The following is a 22041-nucleotide window of genomic DNA, read 5'->3' as shown; positions in this document are numbered from 1 at the left end:
ACTAGCCAATACTCTTCTCAGTTCAACTTGGCTCCCTGCGACCCTCCCACCTGGGCCCCATATGACAGACTTCCTCTAGGTTATGCTAAACTTCCAGATAATAGGATCCCAATATAGCAGTGTCCTCCAAATATGTGGTGCACAAAACTACGAGACCATCCATTGAGCTGTAGGGGACAAATATGAGAATATTTATTCATATTTACTTTTATCTAAAAATGAGAAAGACATACAGTTGATATTTAGTAAAGTAGAATAACACTGAGGCTCTTCCCCATGTCAGAAGGAAACACATAATACTACATTAAATATACTGAAGGAAGAGTAGACGTTCAATAACAGGAAGGAACTGGCAGGGGCCCTTCTCTCTTTATTTTCAGTTAACTGCGGCATATTACAATTTACATATACACAGTTAATCAAATTTATAAATTTTGTTATCTACATTTAACTAAATTATATTATATACCTTTAACTAAAGTAATCCTCATAATTTGGATATATACTTTTAAAAGATTCCTGTAAAACACACATGGCCAAACGTACAAATTAAAGATACCACTAACTAAAAAATAATAATACAGAAAGATGCCACTAACTTATTTAAAAGAAAAAGGCAACATCTTGCCATTAAAGATGGAAAGAATACCTTATTTATATAAGAAAGACGGAAATGTACTAGACAGTTTCAAAATGGATGAGAATGAAAAATAATTGTCCTGAGTGCATCAATGATGCCATTTCCCCTCTCGGATCGATGAATCTCAGCGAGGTGGCTTTTCAATTATGTCAGCCATTAAAATTAATTATTGAAATAAACTGAATTAAGAATTAAATCTTGAAGTTGTTATTGTAAGAGTATTAAACTAAATTAAAGTTTAATACTTTGTTATAATTAAAGTATTAAACTTTTTAAATGAAGCACAATATTACTCTCACTACAATATTATTGATGTATTATTAAAATTCTATCAGAATAATAAGACAAATTTTAAAATTAAAATTTTCTTACATGCTCTATATTAATATAGTGATACACACATTTAATGCATAAATCAATAAATGATATACTATGGATGCTTAATTGAAATTTTTTACCGATAGGAAAGTACTGAGAAAAAAGTTTGAAGACTAATACTCTAAAGATGAACTATTTTCAAATAGTCTGTATTCTCTGTACTTGTTTTTTTTTTTTTTTACATCTTTATTGGAGTATAATTGCTTTATAATGGTGTCTTAGTTTCTGCTTTATAACAAAGTGAATCAGTTATACATATACATATATCCCCATATCTCCTCCCTCCCACCCGCCCTATCCCACCCCTCTAGGTGGTCACAAAGCACCAAGCTGATCTCCCAGTGCTATGTGGCTGCTTTCCACTAGCTATCTATTTTACATTTGGTAGTGTTTATATGTCCATGCCACTCTCTCACTTCGTCCCAGCTTAACCTTCCCCCTCGCCATGTCCTCAAGTCCATCCTCTACGTCTGTGTCTTTATTCCTGTCCTGCCCCCAGGTTCTTCAGAACCATTTTTTTTTTTTTTTTTAGATTCCATATATATGTGTTACCACACAGTATTTGTTTTTCTCTTTCTGAATTACTTCACTCTGTATGACAGACTCTAGGTCCATCCACCTCACTACAAATAACTCAATTTCGTTTCCTTTTATGGCTCAGTTTTATTCCATTGTATATATGTGCCACATCTTCTTTATCCATTCATCTGTCGATGGATACTTAGGTTGCTTCCATGTCCTGGTTATTGTAAATAGAGCTGCAATGAAAACTGTGGTACATGACTCTTTCTGAATTATGGTTTTCTCAAGGGTATATGCTCAGTAGTGGGATTGCTCGGTCATATGGTAGTTCTATTTCTACATTTTTAGGAACCTCCATACTGTTCTCTACTGTGGATGTTTCAATTTACATTCCCATCAACAGTGCAAGAGGGTTCCCTTTTCTCCAGACCCTCTCCAGTATTTATTGTTTGTACATTTTTTGATGATGGCCGTTCTAACTGCTGTGAAGTGATACCTCATGGGAGTTTGGATTTGCATTTCTCTAATGATTAGTGATGTTGAGCATCCTTTCATATGTGTGTTGGAAATCTGTATGTCTTCTTTGGAGAAATGTCTATTTAGGTCTTCTGCCCATTTTCGGATTGGGTTGTTTTTTTTTTTTTGATATTGAGCTGCATGAGCTGCTTGTAAATTTTGGAGATTAATCGTTAGTCAGTTGCTTCATTTACAAATATTTTCTCCCATTCTGAGGGTTGTCTTTTCGTCTTATGTTTTCCTTTGCTTTGCAAAAGGTTTTAAGTTTCATTAGGTCCCATTTGTTTTTATTTTTACTGCCATTTCTCTAGGAGGTGGGGCAAAAAGGATCTTGCTGTGATTTATGTTGGAGTGTTCTGCCTAAGTTTTCCTCTAAGAGTTTTATAGTGTCTGGCTTTATGTTTAGGTCTTTAATCCATTTTGAGTTTATTTTTTGTGTATGGTGTTGAGTGCTGTAATTTCATTGTTTTACATATAGCTGTCCAATTTTCCCAGCACCAATTACTGAAGAGGCTGTCTTTTCTCCATTGTATATTCTTGCCTCTTTTATCAAAGATAAGGTGACCATATGTGCGTGGGTTTATCTCTGGGCTTTCTATCCTGTTCCATTGATTTATATTTTGTTTTTGTGCCTGTACTATACTGTCTTGATTACTGTAGCTTTGTAGTATAGTCTGAAGTCAGGAAGCCTGATTGCTCCAGCACCATTTTTCTTTCTCAAGATTGCTTTGGCTATTTGGGGTCTTTTGTGTTTCTATACAAATTGAGAAATTTTATGTTCGAGTTCTGTGAAAAATGCCATTGGTAGTTGGATAGGGATTGCACTGAATCTGTAGATTTCTTTGGGTAGTATAGTCATTTTCACAATGTTGATTCTTCCAATAGAAAAACATGGTATATTCCCCACCCATTTGTATCATCTTTAATTTCGTTCAGCAGTGTCTTATAGTTTTCTGCATAAAGGTCTTTTGTCTGCTTAAGTAGGTTTAATCCTGGGTACTTTATTCTTTATGTTGCAATGGTGAATGTGTGTGTTTCCTTAATTTCTCTTTCAGACTTTTCATCATTAGTGTATAGGAATCCAAAAGATTTCTGTGCATTAATTTTATATCCTACTACTTTACCAAATTCATTGATTAGCTCTAGGAGTTTTCTGGTAGCATCTTTAGGATTCCCTATGTATAGTATCATGTCACCTGCAAACAGTGACAGTTTTACCTCTTCTTTTCCGACTTGGATTCCTTTTAATTTATTCTCTGATCACTGTGGCTAAAACTTCCAAAACTATGTTGAATAACAGTGGTGAGAGTGGGCAACCTTGTTTTGTTCCTGATATTAGTGGAAATGGTTTCGTTTTTCACCACTGAGAACAATGTTGGCTGTGGGTTTGTCATATATGGCCATTATCATGTTGAGGTAAGTTCTCTCTATGTCTACTTTCTGGAGGGTTTTTATCATGAATGGGTGTTGACTTTTGTCTAAAGCTTTTTCTGCATCTACTAAGATTATCATATGGTTTTTATCCTTCAACTTGTTAATATGGTTTATCACAGTGATTTGCATATAGTGAAGAATCCTTGTCTTCCTGGGATAAATCCCACTTGATCATGGATGTTGGATTCTGTTTGCTAGTATTTTGTTGTGGATTGTTGCATCTATGTTCATCAGTGATACTGGCCTGTAGTTTTCTTTCTTTGTGACATCTTTATCTGGTTTTGGTATCAGGGTGATGGTGGCCTCATAGAATGAGTTTGGGAGTGTTCCTCCCTCTGCTATATTTTGGAAGAGTTTCAGAAGGATAGGTGCTAGCTCTTATCTAAATGTTTGATAGAATTCGCCTGTGAAGCCATCTGGTCCAGGGCTTTTGTTTGTTGGAAGATTTTTAATCACAGTCTCTATTCCAGTGCTCATGTTTGGTCTGTTTATATTTTCTGTTTCTTCCTGGTTCAGTCTCGGAAGGTTGTGCTTTTCTAAGAATTTGTCCATTTCTTCCAACTTGTCCATTTTATTGGCATATATAGCTGCTTGTAGTAATCTCTTATGATCCTTTGTATTTCTGCAGTGTCAGTTGTTACTTCTCCTTTTTCATTTCTAATTTATTGAGTCTTCTCCATTTTTTTCTTGATGAGTCTGGCTAATGGTTTATTAATTTTGTTTATCTTCTCGAAGAACGAGCTTTTAGTTTTATTGATCTTTGCTATCATTTCCTCCATTTCTTTTTCGTTTATTTCTGATCTGATCTTTATGATTTCTTTCCTTTCACTAACATTGGGGTTTTTTGGTTCATCCTTCTGTTTCCTTCTCTGATTGCTTTTGTTCTTGCTTCTCTAAATGCTGCTTTAGGTGTAAGATTAGGTTGTTTATTAGAGATTTTTCTTCTTTCTTGAGGTAGGATTGTATTGCTATAAACTTCCCTCTTAGAACTGCTTATGCTGCATCCCATAGGTTTTGAGTCATTGTATTTTCAATTTCATTTGTTTCTAGGTATTTTTTTGATTTCCTCTTGATTTCTTCAGTGATCTCTTCGTTATTTAGTAGTGTATTGTCTGGTCTCCATGTGTTTGTATTTTTTATAGATTTTTTCCTGTAATTGATATCTAGTCTCATAGAATTGTGGTAGGAAAAGATACTTGATACGACTACAATTTTCTTAACTTTACCAAGGCTTGATTTGTGACCCAAGATATGAACTATCCTGGAGAATGTTCCATGAGCACTTGAGAAGAAAGTGTATTCTGTTGTTTTTGGATGGAATATCCTATAAGTATCAATTAAGTACAGCTTGTTTAACATATCATTTAAAGCTTGTGTTTCCTTATTTATTTTCATTTTGGATCATCTGTCCATTGGTGAAAATGGGGTGTTAAAGTCCCCTACTATTATTCTGTTACTGCCGATTTTCCCTTTTATGGCTGTTAGCATTTGACTTATGTATTGATGTCATGCTCCTATGTTGGGTATATAAATATTTACAATTGTTATATCTTCTTTCTGGATTCATCTGTTGATCATTATGCAGTGTCCTTCTTTGTCTCTTGTAGTAGTCTGTTTTAATGTCTACTTTGTCTGATACAAGAATTGCTACTCCAGCTTTCTTTTGATTTCCATTTGTATGGAATATCTTTTTCCATCCCCTCACTTTCAGTCTGTATGTGTCTGTCCCTTGGCCTGAAGTGAGTCTATTGTAGACAGCATATATACGGGTCTTGTTTTTGTATCCATTCAGCCAGTCTATGTGTTTTGGTTGGAGCATTTAATCCATTTACATTTAAGGTAATTATCGATATGTATGTTTCTATTACCATTTTCTTAATTGTTTGGGGTTTGTTATTGTAGGTCTCTTACTTCTCTTGTGTTTCCTGCCTAGAGAAATTCCTTTAGGATTTTTTATAAAGCTGATTTGTTGGTGCTGAATTCTCTTAGATTTGCTTGTGTGTAAAGGTTTTAATTTTTCCGTCGAATCTGAATGAGATCCTTGCTGGGTAGTGTAATCTTGGCTGTAGTTTTTTCCCTTTCATCACTTTAAATATGTCCTGCCACTCCCTTCTGGCTTGCAGGGTTTCTGCTGAAAGATCAGCTCTTAACTTTACGGGGATTCCCTTGTATGTTATTTGTTGCATGTCCCTTGCTGCTTTTAATATTTATTGTTTGTATTTAATTTTTGATAGTTTGATTAATATGTGTCTTGGCATGTTTCTCCTTGGATTTACCCTGTATAGGACTCTCTGCACTTTCTGGACTTAATTGACTATTTCTTTTCCCATATTATAAGTTGTCAAGTATAATCTCTTCAAATATTTTCTCAGTCCCTTTCTTTTTCTCTTCTTTTTCTGGGACCCCTACAAATCAAATGTTGGTGCATTTAATGTTGTCCCAGAGGTCTCTGAGATGGTCCTCTATTCTTTTCATTCTTTTTTCTTTATTCTGCTCTGCAGTAGTTATTTCCACTATTTTGTCTTCCAGGTCACTTATCTGTTCTTCTGCCTCAGTTATTCTGCTATTGATTCCTTCCAGAGAATTTTTAATTTCATTTCTTGTGTTGTTCATCATTGTTTGTTTGCTCTTTAGTTCTTCTAGGTCTTTGTTAATCGTTTCTTGTATTTTCTCCATTCTATTTCCAAGATTTTGGATCATCTTTACTATCATTACTCTGAATTCTTTTTCAGGTCGACTGCCTATTTCCTCTTCATTTGTTTGATCCTGTGGGCTTTTTACCTTGCTCCTTCATCTGCTGTGTGTTTCTGTGTGTTGTCATTTTGCTTAACTTACTGTGTTTGGGGTCTCCTTTTCCCAGTCTGCAGATTCGTGGTTCCTGCTGTTTTTGGTGTCCAGCCCCAGTGGGTAAGTTTGGTTCAGTGGGTTATGGGGGCTTCCTAGTGGAGGGGGCTGGTACCTGTGTTCTGGTGGATGAGGCTGGATCTTGTATTTCTGGTGGGCAGGACCACGTCTGGTGGTGTGTTTTGGGGTGTCTGTGAACTTAGTATGATTTTAGGCAGCCTCTCTTCTAATAGGTGGGTTTGTGTTCCTGTCTTGCTAATTGTTTGGCATAGGGTGTCCAGTACTGTAGCTTGTTGGTTGCTGAGTGGAGCTGGGTCTTAGCGTTGAGATGGAGCGCTCTGGGAGAGCTTTTGCCATTTGATATTACGTGGAGGGGGGAGGTTTCTGGTGGACCGGTGTCCTGAACTCTGCTCTCCCACCTCAGAGGCTCAGACCTGACACCCAGCCAGAGCACTAAGACCCTGTCATCCACATGGCTTAGAAGGGAGAAAAAAAAAATAAAGAAAGGAAGGAAATAAAATAAAGTTATTAAAATATAAAATAAATATTATTAAAAATAAAAAAATTAAAAATATAAAAAGAAAGAAAGAAGGAATAGCACAACCAAACCAAAAAAACAAATCCACCAATGATAACAAGCACTAAAAACTATACTTAAAAAAAAAAAACAGAACATGACTGACAGAACCCTAGGACAAATGGTAAAAGCAAAGCTATACAGACAAAATCACACAAAGAAAGAGAACAACCAAATCAATAAACAAATCTACCAATGAAAATAACTTCTAAATTCTAAATTAAGATAAGTATAAAGCCAGAAACAAATTAGATGCAGAAAGCAAACCCCAAGTCTACAGTTGCTCCAAAGTCCACTGCCTCAATTTTGGGATGATTCGTTGTCTATTCAGGTATTCCACAGATGCAGGGTACATCAAGTTGATTGTGGAGATTTAACCTGCTGCTCCTGAGGCTGCTCGGAGAAATTTCCCTTTCTCTTCTTTGTTTGCAGTTCCTGGGGTTCACCTTTGGATTTGGTCCTGCCTCTGTGCGTACGTCGTCCTCTGGAATCTGTTCTTTGCCCAGACAGGAGGGGGTTAAAGGAGCGACTGCTTAGGGTGCTCTGAGTCACTCAGTCTAGGGGGAGGGAGGGGTACGGAATGTGGGGCGAGCCTGCGGAGGCAGAGGTCGGCAAGATGTTGCAACAGCCTGAGGCACGCTATGTGTTCTCCCAGGGAAGTTGTCCTTGTATCATGGGATCCTGTCAGTGGCAGGCTGCACAGTCTCCCAGACAGGGAGGTGTGGACAGTGACTGTGCTGGCACACAGGCTTCTTGGTGGCTGCAGCAGCAGCCTTAGCATCTCATGCCCGTCCCTGGGGTCCGCGCTGATAGCCGCAGCTCACACCATCTCTGGAGCTTGTTTAGGCAGTGCTCTGAATCCCCTCTCCTCACGTACCCCGAAACGATGGTCTCTTGCCTCTTAGGCAGTTCCAGACTTTTTCCCGGACTCCCTCCCAGCTAGCTGTGGGGCACTAGCCGCCTTCAGGCTGTGTTCATGCAGCCAACGCCAGTCCACTCCCTGGGATCCAACCGCCGAAGCCCGAGCCGCGGCAGGTGAGCAGACAACCCTCTCGCGCTGGTGTGTGCTGGTTGGCTCTGATCCTCTGTGCGGGAATCTCTCCGCTTTGCCCTCTGCACCCCTGTTGCTGAGCTGTCCTCCATGCTCCAAAGCTTCCCTCCCTCCCACCTCCCCATCTCCACCAGTGAAGGGCCCTCCTAGTGTGTGGAAACTTTTCCTCCTTCACAGCTCCCTCTGAGGTGCATGTCCCATCCCTATTCTTTTGTCTCTTTTTTTGTCTTTTTTCTTTTGCCCTTCCCAGGTACGTGGGGAGTTTCTTACTTTTGGGGAAGTCTGAAATCTTCTGCCACCGTTCAGTAGCTGTTCTTAGGAGTTGTTTTACATGTAGATGTATTTCGGATGTAGTTGTGGGGAGGAAGGTTATCTCTACGTCTTACTCCTCTGCCATCATGAAGGTCCCCTTCAATGCATTTTAAACCTTTCTCTATTCCATAAGGGGAAAATGTTTTTTAAACCATATTTTACTCCTGAGAGAATAAAATCAATTACATATTATGCATTAGTGTGTACTCTCATGCTTTAATATTTTCCAATGAAACTAAATATCTAATTAATCACAAAGGAATGGAATTTTATGCTAAGCTACATGATTAAAGTGAGCAAACTTCTAATATACATAAATCCACAAAAGTGTATTTCTTGTATAGTAATACTATTTCCACACTATAATTAGGAACATACCTGCTCAACATTCAAGCTTAATCAAATTAAGGATTGCTTAAACATTTTTAGATGGATAACTATATTGGTATGACCCATTTTACTTACAATCCACAATTATTAAAAAGTTAGAATCCAAAATACATCAGTGCCTTCAGGAGCAAATATTACTAGTAAAATTTGGAAATCTCCTTCCTTAAAACCATCCTACAAGTTATACTGCCTTGGATAGAATGATTTTTTTTTTACGATGAAGAAATTTCAAACTTGGAGTAATACATTAAACTGATTAAAAAAAAACTGAAGGTAAAGTGTAATGTCATGTCCTGTTTTCGTATAAGGAACATATTCCTTGTATGTGAAAAACAAGGAGCTTGACTTGAAAAAATTATACATTTCCTAATCTCTTACATTCTCTGTAACAGTGCAAAGATAACAATACTTATCCTGCATAAATACTTGTTTGTGGAGAGAAAATTAACTAAACTGACATATAATGGTATATACTTTATCTTCTTACCTCTTTCTCAGAGGAAGTGGCAATTATCTGTTAAATCTTTTATCTGTTTATAAGATCTTACATTCTATCTGACCTGTGATCTCAGTATATAAATTATTCCAAACTTTACTGTTGCTCTAATTTTTTCTTCTCTCCTGTTTGCTTCACTGTAACTACTGACATACCCAAGTTTCTCCAGGGTCCAATTTCCTGAAAGCGTGGTATACAGAGGCTATCCCTACATGCTCAACTCCCATTCATCCCCTAACAACCAAAGCTCCTCTGGCCAACTGACCTTGGCCAACTAAAGTTTTTCAGCCTCATTTTTCTTGACGACTTTACAGCATAGCATGCAGTTAGACACCCTCTTTTTGAAACTTTTCATTTGTGTCATATATATATATATCATACGTTCCTTTGTTGCCTACTTCTCAGAATGAAGCTTCTCAATCTTCTCCATTGGCTCCTACTCCTTACTCTTTAATGAAAAGTTGCTCAGAATTTAATTTTGGGCTTTCTTCTCATCTTGCTGTGCATGGTCTCCTTGAGAGATCATGCACTCTGTGGCTTTGACTACAATCCATATGGTGATAACTCCCAAACCTGTTATCTCTCATTGAGAAAAACCCAAACCACACCTCAGACATGAAAATACTTTTACCAGCTATGTCTTCTGGTATCCCCACTAAAAGAAAAATGTTTATTTCCTATTTCTCTTCTAAAACTCAGCTTGTAACATTCTATTTTAAGTTGTTGTGGCAAAGACAGCTAAATAACCTCCAATATCTATTCTCCCCTTTTTTCTTAGATAAAAGCCACACGTTTTGGCCAGGTGTGTGGCCTTAAAGAATAGAGACTACCAGCCTGAGACCCCTGCATAGCTACATATGATCATGTGATAAATTTCTGGCCAAGAGAAGTGAAGCAAAAGTGAGGGGTGCAACTTCTGTACAATATTTAAAGAAATAAAAGCATCCTCTTTACTCATTTCCCACTCATTGAAATGTAGATATGATAAATGGCTGAAGCATCCATGTGGACCATAAGGCAAGTGTGGCAACACAGGCCACCCATGGGGAATAAGAAAGTACCTGATCTTAGAGAACCTTAACACCTCTGGATGCCTACTCAAAGCTTTCACATGAGAGACACAAAATTCAATCTTGTTTTTTTTTTTTTTTTTAAAAAAAGCCGCTATGAACATTTAAGTATAAGTCTTTGTATGGACACATGCTTTCATTTCTCTTAGGTAAATACTGAAAGGACATCATAAGTAGATATATGTTTAATTTTTTGAGAGACTACCAAACTGTTTTTCTAAGTGACTTTGTTATGTTACAGTTCTACCAGCTGTATATGACACTTCTAGGTGCTGTATATCCTCACCAGTGTTGGGTATGGTCAGTCTTCTTAAATTTGTCTGTTCTGGAGGGTGTGTAGTGGTAGCTCATTGTGGTTTTGATTTGCATTTCCCTGGTGACTACTGACGTTGAGCATCTTTTTCTGTGCTTATTTACCATACATATAACTTTATTGGTATAGTACTTGTTCAAAAATTTTGTTAAATTTTTTAATGGGTTGTCGTTTTCTAATTATTGAATTTTGAGAGTCCCGTATATATTTTGGATACAAGTCCTTGATAAATTACATTATTTCCACATATTTTCAAAAAAAATTCAATCTTGTTTAAATCACTGTTATTGAGGATTTTCTGATACCTTCAGCCAAATTTAATACAATCTTAAAAATTATAGTTAAATTATTGCTTAGTTTAAAAATACTATATTTTGAAATCAGGTCAGGAAAAAAACATAATTAGAAATATTCTACATAATAGCCCAAGTTCATTGTCAAAAGAAAGATTCTTTAAAATAAAAGGAAGTCTGAAAACTTTCACTATCTGTAACATAAACAAAGTAACAAAGTGCTTTTCAAATTTCAGGATTTTTCATATTTAATTCTCTTTGAGAACTAAATAAAATAGAATTTCCATATGCTAGACAAAAACTTTAAATATCTGAAACATAATAAATATTTAATTTAATTTTGTTGGAAGCATGAATGACTCCAGGATATATTTAAGGACATATCAGGGAAGAAAAAACGTGTCAGGAGTAGTGTTTCCCTTTGGAGTTTATGCCAGGAACTGAACCACTGAAGTGACACCCGATTAAAGCCAGGCAGAACCCCCACGCTCATCACAGAGGTGAGTTGTTTCCCAGTATATTCATGTTGGTAGCTCTGACACAAAATTCTTAACTAGCTTAGTCCAATGGAACTGGGCTGAAAATTTAGAACAATTCCTTTGACAAAAAAAAAAAAAAAAAAAAAAAAAGAAAAAGATACTCTGAAGTTGGCTGGTTATATATTAGGTTTTAGAGAGGAATTTTTACATAGACCTCATTTTAGGGCTGGTTATGCCATTAAGGAATGAAAGAGGCAGCTAATAATCACAAAATGACTATTATAACCTAGAAATTACATTTTTAAAAAGTACCATTAAGTATTTTCTAACTGGGGCTTCCCTGGTAGCGCAGTGGTTGAGAGTCCGCCTGCCGATGCAGGGGACACGGGTTCGTGCCCCGGTCCGGGAGGATCCCACATGCCGCGGAGCAGCTGGGTCCGGGAGCCATGGGGGCTGAGCCTGCGCGTCCGGAGCCTGCTACTCCGCAACGGGAGAGGCCACAACGGTGAAAGGCCCACGTATGGCAAAAAAATATATCTATATATATTTTCTAACCTTGGGTAAGTTGACCTCTTAAAGACTCAGTCTCCTTAGTTATTAAGTGAAGGGGTATGTGGGATTATATGTATCCAATTTCCTGGAGATACATATAATCCTATATGAGTTTTCTACAGATATCTACATGTCTCACTCCCTCACCTGCTTCAAGTATCTAGTCAAATATGAACTTTTAGTGAGATCTACTGTGACTACCTTAATTATCATCTGACAGTTCACTAAAGCTCTGTACGTTTTTCCCCTTTATTCTTTTTGTGCTCCAATTTGGCAAGTTTCTATTGCTATGCCTTCAAGTTTATTATTTCTTCTTCTGCAATGTCTACTTTACTGCAAATTCCACCCAGTGAGTATCTGATATCAGATATTATATTTTTCATCTCTAGAGTTGGGCTCGGTTCCTTTTTATATCTTCTATTTCTCTCCAAATTGTATTCATCTTTACTCAAACATCTGAACAGTTATAGTACCTGTTTTAATGTACAAGTATTTAATATACCTGCTAATGCTATCATCTGTCATTTCTCAGTTTATTTCTATTGCTAGTTTTCCTCCTTGTCAAAGTTGCCTGCTTCTTTGCATCTCTAATAGTTTTGGGTTGGATGCTTGACACTGTGACTTCTAAGTTGTTACGTATCTGGATCTTGTTGTATTCTTCTTAATAGCACTGAGCTTCATTTGGCCAGCAGTAAACTCACTCACTGTTTTGGTTTCTTCAGAGGCTTTTTTAAAGTGTGTTTAAGGTGAGTCTAGGTAGGCTTTACTCTATGGAAAGTTTAGCTCCAATACTGAGGTGTCATCTTTTTGGGGTCTTCACTGAGTGTCCCGAATGGTCAGTTGGAATTGTGAACTAAGCACAGTGGGAACCTGAATGCCTTTTAGCCATGTGTGAGCTCTGGGAATCATTCAGACCATAGGTCCTTGGTCATCCTTTGCCCAACTTTGTGGAGTCTCATCCTATTCAGGCACAGCTTACTATTCAGCAAATACTCAAGGAGAAATCTATCACTGATCTTTGAAGCTCTTTTTCTGCAGAGCTTTCTCTCTCTGAAACTCTGTCCCATAATTTCCAGTCATCTCTGCTTCCTTATACTTCAATCCCTTTGCTTCCCTAAACCTCAATTCAGCAAGACAGCTGAGTTCAGCTTGATACATCCCACCCTGCTCTGTGGTCTGGAATGTGCCTTCAGCCAAAAAGCCAGGATAATCCTAGGGCTCAACTCATTTGCTTCCCTTTAACAAGGGATCACAGTACTGCACTGCCTACTGTCCGATGTCTAGAAACTTTTTTTGTTCTCCCATATATTTTGACCAGTTTATTAGTTATTTACAACAGGAATATAAATCTAGTCCCTGTTCTTCCATCACAGTCAGAAGCTAAAGTTTTATACGTTTAATTTGTGGCATTATCTACTAAAATTTACATCAATTATCAGGTGTTCATTTACTATTATCTTGGTATTATTTAAGGAGTCAAATTAAAAGGCCTTCTAGTATTTTAACTATGTACTTACAGTGCTTTAGACTTAAGAGGTAATATGTAAACATGTAAGATAAAAATGGCTAGTATTTTTTAAAGAGCTATCATTTATGAAGGATCCTGCTTTTTAAAGTTTTCATCTCCATTACAGACATTTTCATCAAGAGTTCCAATTTAATGTTCATAACATTTCCAAAACATAGGGTAAACAGATGTCATAGTTTTTAGTGGTTTCCTTGTTTTGAAGGATATACAGATTCTCTAGAAGATCATTTAGAATTTTGTGATAATACATTATCTTCATGTGAAACATGCTTTTATTCTGGCTTGGCCTGCCCTACGTGCCTATATCACTGAAACAGTGCTGTTCTGCTGTCAACACATTTCCAGCCATCAAGCACATGTTCCCCCTGCAGCCAGCTACTTAAGATTGGTTAATTGAGATTGGAAGAGAATGTCTGCTTCTTGATGAATAATTAAAAAGCAAAATCAAGCCCAGTGCAATATCACCAAGCCTCAGTCTTCATGTGCCAATACTACTATATAACTTGGGGATGAACTTAAGACCAACTTTGGACCTTAGGTTGAGAATGTAAAAATTAAAAATTATTTTAATAAGAATTCAAGCATAAATTAACACATTTCTCCACTTGTAAAATTCAGTTAAAAAATTAAAACGTGCATTTCACAACAATGTGAATACACATCCTCCTCAACTTACAATGGGTTATGTCCTGATAAACCCATTATAAAGTGAAAATATCTTAAGTTGAAAATGCATTTAATACACCTAACCTACTGAACTTCAGAGCTTAGCCTAGCCTACCTTAAATGTGCTCAGAACACTTATATTAGCCTACAGGTGGGCAAAATTATCAAACACAAAGCCTATTTTATACTATATAATTGAATAACTCATGTAACTTACTGAATACTGTACTGAGAGTAAATAAAAAAATGGTCATATGGTTGCGAGTGTTTTGGTTGTTTACCCTCATGGTTGCATGGCTGACTGAAAGCTGTGGCTCACTGCCCCTGCCCAGCATCACCAGAGAATCCCACCTCATATCGCTAGCCTGGGAAAAGATCAAAATTCACATTCGAAGTATGGCTTCTACTGAATGCATATTGCTTTCACACCATCATAAAGTCAAAAATCTGTAAGTCAAACCATGATGAGTTGGGGACCATCTGTATACTTAACACAACTGAACTGTACACTTAAAAAGGTTAAGATGGCAAAAGTAAAACAAAAACAACAAGAAAAAAGGTTTGTAAAAGGCTATGAATACCTTACCAAATTCATTATAGCTTATGATACAATGTAAGTAATAATTAAAATAGTGATAACCACATTTAGAAGTAGATACAAATTCAAAGGACTCATAAAGCATTTTTAAATTAAAACCAAAACAGGAACTGTATACTCTAATTAAATATAAAACAGAAAATTTTGAAACATAATTCTAAATAAAGAAAATGATTAGTACAGAGCATTCTCAAGAAAAGAGAGAACAATACCAACAAGCTTTCCAAAGAAGTGAAAATGGTGGCATCCAAGAGGCAAAGATACATTGGTCAGAAAGTAGAAATGTTATACCCAGGGATTTTTACTTTCTACAAATGCCCACAGTCCAAAAACAAGCAAGCACAGGCATCAATTTGATAACTGTTCGTTGTTATGCTTGCTTGAGTAAATATCTGGTGATACACAGACATCCTCACCTATAAGGAAAATACCTACAGGATATATAACCTACGGGTTCTAGAGATGGGGAAACACTAAAGACAGAAAAAGCAAATATCCACAACTCAAATGCAAAGAACCACAGTTCACATTTGTAATTTGAAATAAAGAATAATGTGTTATTTGCTGGATCCTATGTTACTTCTATTTTTAGTTTTTTAAGGAACCTCCATACTGTTCTCCATAGTGGCTGTACCAATTTACATTCCCACCAACAGTGTAGCAGGGTTCGCCTATCTCCACACCCTCTCCAGCATTTATTGTTTGTAGACTTTTTCATGGTGGCCATTCTGACCAGTGTGAGGTGATACCATATGATCCAGCAATCCCACTCCTGGGCATGTATCCAGAGAAAACCATAATTCGGAAAGATACATGCACCCCAATGTTCATTGCAGCACTATTTACAATAGACAAGACATGAAAACAACCTAAATGTCCATCAATAAAGGAATGGATAAAGATGTGGTACATATTTAAAATGGAATATTAGCCATAAAAAAGAGCAAAATAATGCTATTTGCAGCAACATGGATGGACCTGGAGATTATCATACTGAGTGAAGTAAGTCAGACAGACAAAGACAAATATCATATGATATCACTCATATGTGAAATCTAATTTTGAAAAATGATATAAATGAACTTATTTACAAAACAGAAACAGACTCACAGATTTCAAAAACAAACTTATGATTACCAAATGGGAAATGTGGGGGGGAGGGATAAATTAGGAGCTTGGGATTAACACACACACACACACTACTATATATAAAATAGATAACCAACAAGGACCTACTGTATAGGACAGGGAAGTGTACTCAACATTCTGTAATAACCTATATGGGAAAAGAATCTAAAAAAGAATGAATATATGTATATGTATAACTGAACCACTATGCTGTACACCTGAAAATAATATAACATTTTAAATCAACTATACTCCAATAAAATTTAAAGACTAAATAAATAAAATTTTTAAAAAAGAATAATGTGTTTATGTTTTTAGATTATAAAGTAATAATTACTGATGAGAAATTATGTTTGGGGTTTTTCTTAATTTATTCAAAATAAAATATTAATTTCTTATAATTAAGTGGGAAAGTATATGAAAGCAAAATAAATCTCAGATATTAACCGATATTCATGAATTGATAGGTAACCGATACGAGATGTGAATTTATCTATGAAACTTCTCCATGCATAGCAAATGCATTCTAAAATCTATGATATTTTCTACATAGTTCTGTCATGTAATTTCATTTAAATCATAAGTATTTTCTGTCATTTTTAGTCATCCTTAACAATTACTTTACATCAATTATCAAGTGTGATTTAAAAAACTGGACTAAATAGTAAAGCAGGAGGTCAGAATATGTGGTTAATATGCATATAAAATTAAACTTATTTTTATCAGTTGATACTTAGTGGACATTTATTTTATCTTATTAAGAGGTGATATTTATAAACCATTATGTAACCTACCAGTTCAAGAGATCTAAAGTCTGAAACCTAGCATGGTATCGAAAGGAAATATCTAATTTTATATTAAAAAATCAATACAAGTTACAGATCATCCTCCTATAATACAAAAAATAAGCAAAAGCATTTTTATCAATTGGTAAAGAAAATCTCAACATATCAAAAGGCTGTGGATACTGACAGGTGGAAGTCTAATGATTCCATAAAATAAACATAACATCCTATTTTAAGAAAAGTAATAGAACACAGAATAATAGTTATGTATAAAACTCCACAAAAATGTATGTTAGCATTTTTACTGCTGTTGTTTATAAATATGGTAAGGAAACTAACTTTTCTTCTAAACCACAAATGTTAGCTTGAACTTCCTTGTGTATATGATCATATTTTAAATTCCTTAAGGGCAGGGATCATGTCTTATTAATATTCCTACCCTCAAAATTACTTATAACAGAGTCTTGCCCATTATAGATATTCAGTAAGTATTTTCGAGTTACTGAAAATATAAAACCTTTTTTAATATGGTTGGGGATATATGAGTTATATGGAATAAATCTGAATAACTAAGGGAAAACATTAGAAATTTAAAACACTACTTAAAATGAAATCATAACTTCTTCTTTTCTGATTTGGATTCCTTTTATTTCTTTTTCTTCTCTGACTGCTGTGGCTAAAAATTCCAAAACTATGTTGAATAATAGTGGTGAGAGTGGGCAACCTTGTCTTGCTCCTGATCTTAGTCCATCAACAGATAAATGGATAAAGAAGATGTGGCACATATATACAATGGAATATTACTCAGTCATAAAAGGAAACGAAATTGAGTTATTTGTAGTGAGGTGGATGGATCTAGAGTCTGTCATACAGAGTGAAGTAAGTCAGAAAGAGAAAAACAAATACCATACGCTAACACATATATATGGAATCTAAGTAAAAAAATGGTCATGAAGAACCTAAGGGCAAGACAGGAATAAAGACACAGACCTACTAGAGAATGGACTTAAGGATATGGGGAGGGAGAAGGGTAAGCTGTGGCAATGTGAGAGAGTGGCATGGACATATATACACTACCAAACGTAAAATAGATAGCTAGTGGGAAGCGGCTGCATGGCACAGGGAGATCAGCCAGGTGCTTTGTGACCACCTAGAGGGGTGGGATAGGGAGGGCGGGAGGGAGGGAGACAAAAGAGGGAAGAGATATGGGGACATATGCATATGTATAACTGATTCACTTTGTTATAAAGCAGAAACTAACACACCATTGTAAAGCAATTATACCCCAATAAAGATGTTAAAAATTTTTTTAATAAATAAAACAATAAAAAAGTGGGTTTTTAATTACACAAAAGGAAATAAAAGAAATTGTTTTATGGAAGAATATATTTTATATTTGCATAGGTGATCTAGCTAACAAATAGAAGGGGGAAGGAAAGAAGACTGAGATGTAGGGTGGATTGCAAGAATTCACTTTAAGAAGGAATATAATGATATTATTGGGAGATGATTTTCCATGGGTCTCTTGTGTTTTTGCCTGTCTTACAAGTAGAGGCAGTCAATGCCTTTGTTTCCAATGCTATTTTCAAGGATATCTGTACAGTGTACAGCCTCAGAAGACAAAGATATTGTCTTCCTTCTGAACAAAGAGCAGGTTTGCTTACAGTCTTGTAAGGTACATATAGGGCCTCCCACTAGAGAAAATGGCAGGCATAATTTCTACCCATTATAAAGTTCAGGTTCCTCTCCTGTAATATAATCCACTGTATACAGGTATCACTTGGCCCTCTTCGTGCCATCCTGTAGGAATTAGGCTTAGGGCAGGGACACAAAAAAATGCTAATACTTCGGTAACTGCTAATGCTATAGATAATAAAGTCCTTTGTCTCCATTCCAGGATCCTTGTGTCTCTGGGCAGCATTCATGAAATTATGGCCTGGATAACTTCTTAGCTTAGAGGTAGGGTGAAATCACAGATCCTTTAGAATTCTTGACACATACCTGTTATTGTTTTTGTTTTTATAGGGCTGCTGGCATATTCAGAGGCCTGATATGATTGTTGCTTTGCCAAGGGTGCACTTCCAACAGACACCTCATCCTCCTTCCTTCTGCTAATTGGCATAACAAGAGGAACAGCTATCACAGGCTGCTGGAGAGAGTCAAATGAAAAACTGAATTATTTACTATTTCTTAAGCAGAGAAGGTTAAACACAGCATCATTGAAGAAAGTCCATTGCATGTTGTGGTTGAGGCTTTACTCATTTTTAATTAATAATCACCCATAATCCCCACCCACTCAGAGATAACCATCATTAGCATTTTGATAAATTTTCCCCCAGTGTCTACATATTTTGTTTTCAATTGAGGTATAATTGAGGTACGTCTTTATGTGAGTTCCAAGTGCATGACACAGTGATTTGATATTTCCGTACATTACAAAATGATCACCATGATATGTCTAGTTATCATCTGTCACCATACAAAGATATTATAATTGACTACATACCCCATGCTATACATGGGGCTTTATTATTTTAAATCAATGAATCAGTCAATCTCTCTCGCCCTCCCTCTTGGTCACTGTCTCTCACACACACTCACACAGGAACATTTAACAATTTCAATTTTAAATTAGAATTCTGTGCAAAAACCAAGAGAGCTTGGAATTAATTAAAATTTAACATAAATTTTAGTAAGAAGTATAAAGGTAACATGTTAGAGGCAAATCAAAACTAAAATTAACTTTGAAAATTATGATCACTAGTAAATGAAGTTATCCTTACAAAATGATATTTTAGGGAACTACTTCTATAAACTGATTAGGTACATGTTAATATGGACAATCCAATTTTTTTTGAGAATTGCTGAAAATCTCTATACTGCATCTGACAAAGTGATATCCACAGCATATTTAGAAAGCACAGAAAAATATCTATAGTTAGAGAAAGCTGGAAAACATTACGATCCTATATTGAATGCATGAGTGCTGAGCTGGACAATAAAGCAGCTGTTTCATCTTTATTCACTGAAATAAAGTCTGATGTTACTGCTGATGACGCCCAATACAATCTTGTCAGATTTTTGGCCAAAAAAAAAAAGTTATTTTTAAGTTTTCTTCAGGATCAAAGATTAATGTTGAACTGAGTGGAAAACAATCATCAAATGTTGGGTTTTAGCCACAAATTGAGGAGGAAATTGCAGCTTGGGAAACAACAGATGATAACTGTGATACAGCTGCATCAGATGGTGAATCTGAAGGGGGTTGGTTAGGCTGGAGTGTGGTCTAATGTTACCCTCAACACTACAACATCCACACTTTTATAGATCCAACTTTAAGTTTCACTCAACTTATGGTAACTATTTAATATTATTTAAATTATGAATAAATATTTCAATGAGAACATAGGTACATATATAACCATATAATATAATGGAAAAAAAGCCAAATTATTTTACAAGTTGTTCCCTAGGGTGAGTAAAAGGACAAGAAAACTGATAATGAGAAAATGAAAGATTAAATATATTGTGGAAAACACCACAATGAAGAATATCTGCTTTCATGTTAAGTATTTAGTCAAACTGATAATATTTTTACAAATCTAAATAGGAAATAATATTTAAGAGCTAGATAAGAAATGCTGAGTCTAATTTAAACTTGCTCATCTATAAAACAAGGGGGTGGAGATGTCTACTAGAAAATCCCTTTGTGCTCTAACGCTTAGTGATTCCATAATCCCTTGAATTTCCTGGACATCATTTATAAACCTGGAATTGATGAAGCACTCAAAGAAGTTAGGACCAAGTTTAGAACCAAAATTAATATATAATATGTGATTACAGAAAAATTCCGTGCTGTATAGTGTGATATTTAATTCATGCACAATAGGTGAAAGATGAGATTGATGGAAGCTATGATATTGGAAATACAACAAACAAACAAAAAAATCTTTCTTTTGGTGGTTGAGACGCTGGGTGCATTTTCACATTGGTAAAAATACAGTAAAAGGCCAAATAAAAACCCTTTCTAGGGCTTCCCTGGTGCGTTTTTGGAAATATGAATACCCCAGTCAAAAATATCAAAAGAAGGAGCATTTATTTTTAGCAACCGCCTGTTGCTCTGCTTACATTCTTCTGCCTTCTGGTACAGGATATTCCCCCAAATTTCCATTGTACCCTAGTCCCATATCTGTCCTATTGTTGCCCCATCAATATCCCGTGGTCCCCAAATACCTAAAAAGTCTTTTGTCCCTCTTCCTATAAAATTTTCCTTTATTATTAATTTAATAAATGTAAAAATATAGGAAATTATGAAGAATAAAAGCACATCCATATTTTCATTATAACCAATAATTACTGGCAATTAACAATTTATCATATTTGCTTTTTTTAAGGAGAAAAGTAAAATATTACAGATAAAGCTAAAATCCCCTCTGATTGCTAACTGCCCATTCCTCCCAGAGTCAATCACTATTATGACATTGATACAATCCTTTAATTTTTTACACCCATATTTACTTACACATATGCCATATATATAGTTTATATATAATGTATACTATATATAATATGTGATATATAATAGATGATATATAATATGTAATATATGCAGGGTGGTTTGGGAAAAATATAAGTACTCTCATATTGCATATGTCCTTGGGAAATTGATTTTTGCATTAAATAGAATTTTGAGACTTCCATACTAAAACCTATTGAATAATTTTTAACAAAAAAATAATACATCATGTTAACGTGCCATGCTTTATTTATCTGCTTCGTTAGAGACAGTCATTTAGGTTGTCTCCTATTTTACACCATTGCAAAGAATTCTGCAAGGACAGGCTTATACATGACTCTTTAGGCTCATACGAATGTCACTGTAAGAACACAGCTCTATCAAAAAGTGGAATTTTGGGGTCACAGGCTACGGTCATGTGTAATTTTATTAGACACTGACAAATTTATTAATTTTCACTCACAACAGTAATATACGAGTCCATCCATTTTCTACATTTTCACCACTACTGAATACTAGCCTTTTTTCACACAACAGATTTTAAAAGTGAAGATGATTAGTTATGGGTTGATAGGTGTTGAAACTGGGCAATAAGGTCATAGGGTTCAACTATACTCTCAATTTTCCATGTTGGAGAAAATGTAGAACTGAAATAGTAGATTAAAGGTATTTTTAAAGCATATTTTTGAGATATGCTGAACTGTAGCAAAATAGTAATACTATAAAGTGCTGACGAAAATATAAACTGTGCACCAATTCTGGAAGCAAACTGGCAATATTACAAAGGCCTTAAAATATGCTAAACCACATGCCTAAAGTTACTAGTTACACTTCTAAAAATATATTCTAAGTTAATAATTAAAGAAAAATGCAAATATGAAGATATTTATCCCAATATTATTTGTAACCGAATGATTAGGATTATGGGTATTTATTTGTTTATCTTTTAAATGAAA

General features: G+C 35.5%; 1 protein-coding gene and 1 long non-coding RNA gene across 8 annotated transcripts in view; one reads left to right on the top strand and one right to left on the bottom strand.

Moving 5' to 3' along the window:
• Positions 1-22041, bottom strand: part of VPS13B (vacuolar protein sorting 13 homolog B) — a 797029-nt gene that overhangs the window by 456023 nt on the left and 318965 nt on the right. For all 7 annotated transcript variants that reach the window (XR_012327280.1, XM_033843006.2, XM_073794628.1 and 4 more), the window contains one exon: positions 18574-18721. Coding sequence is in view for 6 of the 7 variants with exons in the window: in XM_033843006.2 (XP_033698897.1) it covers positions 18574-18721 (148 nt within the window). In the remaining variant the exon portion in view is untranslated. The remainder of the gene's footprint in view (positions 1-18573; positions 18722-22041) is intronic.
• LOC141276920 (uncharacterized) lies at positions 7808-11471 on the top strand. Its single transcript, XR_012327286.1, has 2 exons — positions 7808-7946; positions 9939-11471. It is a non-coding gene; the product is annotated as an uncharacterized lncRNA (long non-coding RNA).

The sequence above is a fragment of the Tursiops truncatus genome, chromosome 17 (assembly GCF_011762595.2).
Source record: "Tursiops truncatus isolate mTurTru1 chromosome 17, mTurTru1.mat.Y, whole genome shotgun sequence".
NCBI lineage: Eukaryota > Metazoa > Chordata > Mammalia > Artiodactyla > Delphinidae > Tursiops > Tursiops truncatus.
This window is presented reverse-complemented; position numbering and strand designations above follow the sequence as displayed.